Below are 7,413 nucleotides of genomic sequence, written 5' to 3' on the forward strand. Positions count from 1 at the left end.
CAAGACTCAAGAAAATTGTTTTCATTTATTAACCTTTCTCTTGTGTTCCACATATAGCGTCTTTTACACACACGCCCATAACTTTCACACATCCCCCAAAATCCTGCCAAAATACTATAAAAAATAAATAAATAAAATATAATAAAACATTTAAGTGTGACAAATCTGCAAGAAAGTAAGAAATCTGGAAGGGGGCAAATACTTTTTCACTGCACTGTATTTAATGGAGAGGGAACAATACCTGATGTTAAAAGGCTGAAAACCACAGGACAAGTCTGTCCTGCTGGTCAGAGGTGTAAGGCTCAACCAGCCTCCTTTAATATAATAGGTCTAATAATAATAATAAAAAGTCTAAGTCTACTTTATATAATTGTGGGTCATTTTGATGTAATTATGTATAGTTAAAGGGGTCCAAAGTGATGCATTGTTAAATCAACTAACTGTGATAATGATTTTTTTTTTGCATGGGGTGAAAGAAATTCAAGAACAATTTAAAAAACTAATCATTGACACCTACTGTACCAGTCTGGAAAGTGTTAGAAAGACATTTCTAAAGCTTTGGGACGCCAGTTAACCACGGTGAGAGGCGCCTTTATCCACTAAAGGAGAACGCTAAGCTTAGAACTAGGGCTGAACGATTTGGGAAAATGATCTAATTGCGATTTTTTCCCCCCAATATTGCAATTGCGATTTAATATGCAATTCTTTTTTATTTTATCCTCTTTTTTCCCAACAAAACATACTGAATGATAACCCTAACCCCATGACCAAAGCAATATTAGATACATCTACTAAATGACATTTAGTGTAAAATGTTCTTTCCCATAGGCTGGGCCTATTTGTTAGAATTAAATTAAAAGACGTATGACTTGAAATAAATGACATTTTTATTTAACTGCTCATTACAGAAACATCTGTGGCTTTGCCACTGTGCATTTAAGTAATTCAAACAAAGGCATGCACTTTGTAAACACTGTGTGCAAAATGTACATTCTTAAGAAAATAATTAATTAAAATTATGTGTATCTTACTGCTCCCAAGTCAGTTACATTTCACATAGCTGAAACATAGAATTTGCCTCTACTACTTTGAAAATATATTGTAAAATCAAAGTAAATAAAGTTATAAATAAAAAACAGAGAAATGCACTTTTAAATTAGACAATAAAAAACAATTTGAATAGTATAATATAGATCAACCTCACTTATCTCAAGTACACAACAATAACACACCACACAGACTATGAGTATGGCACTGCCAGCCATAATGATCCAACAGTTTTGTTCTCAGTGGCTCACAGGTTTTTTGCTAAGAAAACCAGCATATTGACTTTTGCTGGCTTCAAGGATGAGCGAGTGCAAGTCACAATATTCCCTCCTGTGCTAAAAAGACGCTCTGAGGGAGCGCTTGTGGCAGGTACACAAAGATACTTGTGGGCCATGGTGCACAACTGTGGGTAGCTGATCTTGTGCACCCTCCACCAAGCCAAGGGATCATCTTCTCCATCGATGGCAGGAATCATCAGGTAATTGTTTACCTCTGCCTCTGCGACATCTTCAAGTTTTACAGGCAAAGAAGTAGAGGCTGTGCTGGTCTTGAAAAAACTGCCAAGAGACCTCTTCGCCTTTTCCCCCAAGGGCTGTGCACTTTGAGGTATCTGAACAGTTTCAGTACGAGACCTCTTCTCCTATTAGATGACAAAAACAGCCATTAGTTTTCCAGTTAGATTTTACAGAAAGATTGTGTTTTTGTGAAATACTTAATTATCATTTACCCGATGATATGTACGTTGTGCTAAGTCTACCATCTCTGTCTTCAGTCGGGTCTTGATAGCAGGGATGTTGTCAGTACTGATGTACTGAATTTTGAACCTAGGGTCCAGGAAACAGGCAACATCCAAAAGCTCCTGGATGTTTGGGTCTCCATATTTGTTATTGAGGTATGCTAGGACTTTGGTTTTTATTGATTTAGTCAGGTTGGTGTCCTCAGCATCTTCAGCCAGGACTGATGTGGCAAAAAGGTGGAGTACTGGCTTGAGGTAGGAGATGCTCACATACTCCTCTCCAGAAAGAGCATCAGTAAATTCCAGTAGAGGATGCAGTGCCTTGTGAATTGACTCCAACACGTCAATATCCTGCCAGGTTGGGATGAGGGAGCGTGCATATCGATCACCAGACAATACCTGAGAAATGGCTTTGGCCTGTTCAAGCACTCTGGCAATCATCATTTCTTTAGATCCCCATCTTGTTGGGCACTCAGTTATGAGGTTGTGCTCAGGGAGTTTGAGCTCCCTCTGTGCCTCTGTTAGTGCTGCCTTCTTCTTCCAACTGTGGGAAAAGTGCCCCACCAGCTTCCTGCACAGTGCTGTTGCCCTTGACACTCTGTCATCTTTGAGTGCATTTTCTGAAAGAAATAAAAAGTAGTGTATTTCACACAATTTGAGTTTTGTGATACAAGGCTATCACTATTACACACTCACATTCTCTGTAATTCTGAAATACACACATCCACACCTCTCTCTCTCTCTCTCTCTCACACACACACACAAACACACACACAACACATAAACAGTTTGCGTGTGTGTGTTCATTTCGAACATGTGAAAAACAAACAAAAACTGAAAATAAATGCAGGTCGGCATTCCACCACAGACAGACATATAAGCACATAAAATCAAAACATAATATTTCAATTTACATATTAGAAAAGGGGTGGGAGGAAGTATGAATTTATTTAATCCCATCCGATTTCCACAACTCAACATAATTTATATATTTATATATTCAGCTTCCTGATTACTAATCAACGCATCTCTCTCTCTTTTGCACACACACACACACACACACACACACACACACACACACACACACGCGCGCGCGACATGATAACTTACCAATGGCAAGATGTAATCTGTGCCCAAAACACTGGAGCCTCGTCCATTCATTAAGCCGTGCAGCCAGCACCATATTTGACGCGTTGTCCGTCGTGATGCAGACGTGTTTCTCCTCGTGGAGATCCCAGCTGGCAAGCCCCTCTCTCAGGCCGGCTGCAATATTTTCCCCTGTGTGGTCCTCTGGGAAGTAGGTAGTTTGTAGGCAGCGAGCTCTGAGGTTGAAATCTTCATCAATAAAATGGACTGTAAGACTCTGGTAAGGCTCAGCTGTACGGCTTGACCACATGTCAGTAGTGGTAGCAAAAAACTCCACCGTTTTAAGCTCCGCGGCGACTTTTTCTTTGCACTTTTTGTACAGCTCCGGTATGGCAACCTGACTGAAGTATGTACGGGAGGGTATACTGTACCATTTATCAAGTGTATTTATCAATGCCATAAACCCAGGCTTCGTCACCGTGCTGAGAGGCATCATTTCTTTGGCTATGAACTCGGTTATTGCCCGAGTGATTTCCCCGTGCCGTTTTGAATTACGTTCATATGGAGTGACACTTTCAAACATTTCGGTCAGTGATCCCTGTCTTGAGGTACTTGGCTTGTCTGGCGCAATGGTGCTTGGCATTTTGGCCTTACAACTGTTATACATTGATTTGTGGTATTTTTTTAAGTGCTGGAACAAGTTTGTAGTGTTACCCCGTGAAGTAGCAACGGGAGCACGGCATGCTCTGCACAACACCTGACGCTGCGCAGCATCTTCTTTTTTGAAACCAAAATAGTTCCACACCACCGATGTGCTGTTCCTCTTCGAGACTAAAGTCTCAGCTGTGTCAGTTTCTGACTGCTCCGTCGAGCCAGAGGCCATTGCGCAAGAGGTTTAAGGGCAGCATGAAAAGTTGATGCAGCCGAGTTCTCCACGCTTTCACTCGCGTCACGTGACTACCTTGTAATCGCGCAAGTTGCGCTTAGAAAATCGCGTTTTATCATATCGCAATATTATCGCAAATGCAATTAATCGCTCAGCCCTACTTAGAACAGTGGTGAAAACCTTCCCTAGATGGCTGCCATACAATGAAAAAATATATATAAAATTAACATTTAATTAATTCTGGACCCCTCCAGACCTCACCAATTTCAAAACCCTGGCTACGGCCCTGTGTATTTTACAGCTAATTTAAGACTCGGGTCAAAACTGACCAGTAGAAAGCAGTAGAAAGCCAACACAAGAGGAAGAATTCAACAGGAACAATGATGACTTCAATCAGAACGTCTCTGCTTCAAGTGAAGAGAATGTCATCTCTGTCACTCCTGAAAGGAAAGCATAACATGTTACTCAATTTGCCATAGCATATTCTTGAGCATGGTTGCAGCAGGATTGGGTGTGAGCATTGCAAGCAGAAGCACAGCACAGGTATCCTTGAGCATGGCTGCAGCAGGTTTGGCATCAGGCTCTGCCTTGGTTATTCGTTCCCTTAATGATCTGCTTTGCAGACCCCCCCACAGGGAAACATAAAAACAGAGCCCACAGGTGGATGCTAGGTAGGAGGTGGGTTTCCAAAACCCCATAGGAGCAGCAGCAGCGAGATGTAAGCAGCAGCAGCATAGCCTGGGATGAGCAGGTAAGCTGGGGGGATTTAAATAGCACGCCTTATTTGAATGAGGAGAACATGTGACTGATCAGCTCATCAGGATGGGCGCAGCTTGAGTCGTCTGCCTGAACTAGCCTTGCAGGCTTCGCATCATGAAGGATGAGTATTTGTTAAAATATCACTGATAGCTTGTAGTCATTCTGTCTTCAAAGTAACTACAATGAACATTTCAAAAAAATCAAATCAAATCAAATATTGTCAGAGCTTCAAAAATTGTTTTGAGATAAGAAACACTCACCGATCAATTCACAACTCTACTCAGGGAAGCCTGTGCACATCTGGCAGAAGTTGGAGCAGAAGCCCGGGTGTGAGTTCTTGCTGTAAATCCCCTGCAGCTCCCCTCTCTTCTCCCTTCCTGCGTAGCCTGTGGGTACATAAAAGATTTATTAATTTATTAAGAGTTCTTTTTTGAGTCCCCACTTCATTTTTTTTATTTGGTGGGTATCTTGAATATCATTACTCACAATTTCAATGTTTTAAAATGTGCTCTACTACAATTGCTGGGAGGTAATAACAAAAATATCTATCATATTAACATTTTGCTTACCTGGAATGCAGTTTTTGTATGTTATGTTACACTCTCTGCACGTATCGAGTGAATACATTTTACAGTACTCAGCTCGATACCCTGCCGAGAACCTGCTCCAAGATGCCATACCTGTAAGACAATTTTGACCAATTCATTCAACTTGGAAAAAAGTGCGGTTTATGGGTATAACATATGTTTGGTGTTTCAAAATCTTACTGTTCAGCCACAGAAAATGTGCCTTCCTCCTAAAAACCCTGGTGGACAATACTTCTCTGAAGTGGTGACACACGAGGGAGAGGGTCAGGATGGCCATGTCTCCGTCACTGAGGACAACCAGTGCAAAAATGTCCTCCAACACTAGAAGTTGCAACTGATATAATGAACATTAAATTTTTATATTTTCTTTTGGAAAAGACATTTATAGAACAATGTAAGACATTTATAGAACAACTTGAAAGTGTGAGTAATTACTATTATGTAAATATTTTACAGCCAGTTCAGATATTAAGTAGTGAGTTAAGTTATTAATGAAATACCATATCAATAGATATGTGGAGTGGCGGTTCTTCTAGTGGCTGAGGTCCATGCAACTGTCTTCTTTTCCTACATGGAAATTTTCACATAGAGGTCATATTAATTATACTAGATCCTTCTAATATAACATTTTAAACTGATAAACGTTTAACAAACAAAATTGGAAAGTACTGGACAAGAATTCACGGTTGGGTTCAAATACATAAATAAAAACACACATGCATTGCTGGATGTTCTCCAGGAGGAGCTGGCACAACCACCTCCTCAGATGTGGCATATCTCCCTATTAGATGCAGACAGATATGTCATTGCAATTTCAAACCTTAAATACAGTATGGCCATTAGTAACTCACACTTAAAGATTTCTCACCTGGGAGAAGTCAAAGTGCCACTCCAGTGCCATGTATAGTGCATACTGCAATCAAAAAAAAGTTCTTACTATTGAAATTATGACTTTTTTCTTGGGACCTGTGTACGCTATAAGTGTTGATGCTGAGGTGCACAATCCCACCACTTAACTTCAGAACTCACCATTAGCACAAACACCACATTCAAGGGTTGCTCCTTGTGCTGGGACATTCTGAAAAAATAAATAAATAAATAATTTGATTACATATAAATTACATTATTTAAATAAATTAATTAGTAAAATTTTGTTCATCAGCAGTTTGTCGTAAAGCGGCAACAGAAGAATGTATTTTGTGTGAAGACTGCTCTATGGACTACAAATCTGGTGTCCCACAAACAAATACGTCACCAACTGACACGGGAAAGGGCAGCATTTGGTGTGTGACGTCACCTACGCGACATGTAGTCTTTCTGGTTACGAATTCTTCTGAATTTTATTTTACAATATTTTTACAACAAACTGCTGATTTCTCGGCGTGAAACGTGATGTTTTAAACAGGTAGAGGTCATATTTTTTTCTCATGGCACAATTCAATCGGATCACAAAATAAAACTTTGACTCCCGTTCACTTACATTGAGACTTTTTCCGAGTTAAGGTCCCATAGTGACCGTTACTTCCTGCTTCCGCTTAGGCTAAAATGCTAACGCTACCGTCGCGTAGGATATCTCTCACACACACACACACACACACACACATACACACACAGCTATATAAATTACAACAACGCTAATGCTAACGCTACCGTCGCTTAGGATATCACACGTGCTGAATGCTGACCATTAAAATGCCAAAATACCCAAACGTTAAACAACAATATACACCAACAAAAGCGCCGTGAGATGTGAATAAAGTTTTTCATTTATCGCATTTATTGTAGCAACGTAATTTCACTCACCGACATCACTTTCGACAGAATTTCTTCTTTCTCCAGTTTCGCCGAAAGGGAAGGAGCGGGAAGGAGGCAATTGGGGTGGACTAACTTGGGGGAGCGGGGCTTGACCGTCCAGCCGGTCTAGCCCCACCTCCCGCCGCAGACATTGGTATTGCAGCCAGCCGCAGCCGTTACCCAAAGCCGGTGTCATGTTTGAAGCAGCAACAGGAGAGGGAGGGGGAGTGGAGGCAGCTGCAGCGAGCGCAGACTTAGGACAGCCGGAGAAAGTGACTCCGGCCACAGTAAGGCGTTTGTGCAAAACTGCAGAAAAACTGCAGAAAAAGTGTGGGTGTTGAACCATCTCACCGGGAAAAGTGTGGGTGTTAAAACAAACACACATCCCCCACGGGTGCGACGCCCCTGGTTGAAATGAAATCAGCGGTGACGGGCTAGTTGTTTTGGTAGCGGCTAAATTAGTATGTCGCGATACTTTGTACAGGGGATCACGTCTGCGCCGAGTAGATGCGCAGAGG

The 7,413-nt window shown here is 41.3% G+C and overlaps 1 protein-coding gene across 2 annotated transcripts; it reads right to left on the reverse strand.

Annotated features, from left to right (window-relative positions):
* Positions 1 to 869: 869 nt before the first annotated feature.
* LOC115592411 (zinc finger BED domain-containing protein 1-like) lies at positions 870 to 6,934 on the reverse strand. Of its 2 annotated transcripts, XM_030435095.1 has the most exons (10): positions 6,905 to 6,934; positions 6,131 to 6,179; positions 5,970 to 6,014; positions 5,818 to 5,882; positions 5,602 to 5,668; positions 5,282 to 5,435; positions 5,084 to 5,194; positions 2,894 to 4,900; positions 1,775 to 2,403; positions 870 to 1,687 (listed from the first exon to the last, which is right to left on the reverse strand). In XM_030435095.1, the coding sequence occupies exons 2-8, from the start codon at positions 6,176 to 6,178 to the stop codon at positions 4,791 to 4,793; spliced, it is 600 nt and encodes a 199-aa protein (XP_030290955.1). In that variant the 5' UTR covers position 6,179; positions 6,905 to 6,934; the 3' UTR covers positions 870 to 1,687; positions 1,775 to 2,403; positions 2,894 to 4,790. The 2 variants fall into 2 exon arrangements, with proteins under 2 accessions (XP_030290955.1, XP_030290954.1); XM_030435094.1 differs by lacking the exons at positions 5,084 to 5,194; positions 5,282 to 5,435; positions 5,602 to 5,668; ... (2 more) ...; positions 6,131 to 6,179; positions 6,905 to 6,934 and having other exon boundaries at positions 2,894 to 4,780.
* Positions 6,935 to 7,413: the final 479 nt, after the last annotated feature.

The sequence above is a fragment of the Sparus aurata genome, chromosome 12 (genome assembly GCF_900880675.1).
Source record: "Sparus aurata chromosome 12, fSpaAur1.1, whole genome shotgun sequence".
Classification (NCBI taxonomy): domain Eukaryota; kingdom Metazoa; phylum Chordata; class Actinopteri; order Spariformes; family Sparidae; genus Sparus; species Sparus aurata.

Coding starts and splice junctions, on each gene's coding strand:
- LOC115592411 (XM_030435094.1), bottom strand. CDS start 3,752: ATGGCCTCTGGCTCGACGGAGCAGTCAGAAACTGACACAGCTGAGACT. Junction 2,404..2,893: donor CAGATTACATCTTGCCATTG/GTAAGTTATCAT, acceptor TATTTCTTTCAG/AAAATGCACTCAAAGATGAC. Junction 1,688..1,774: donor CACAACGTACATATCATCGG/GTAAATGATAAT, acceptor GTCATCTAATAG/GAGAAGAGGTCTCGTACTGA.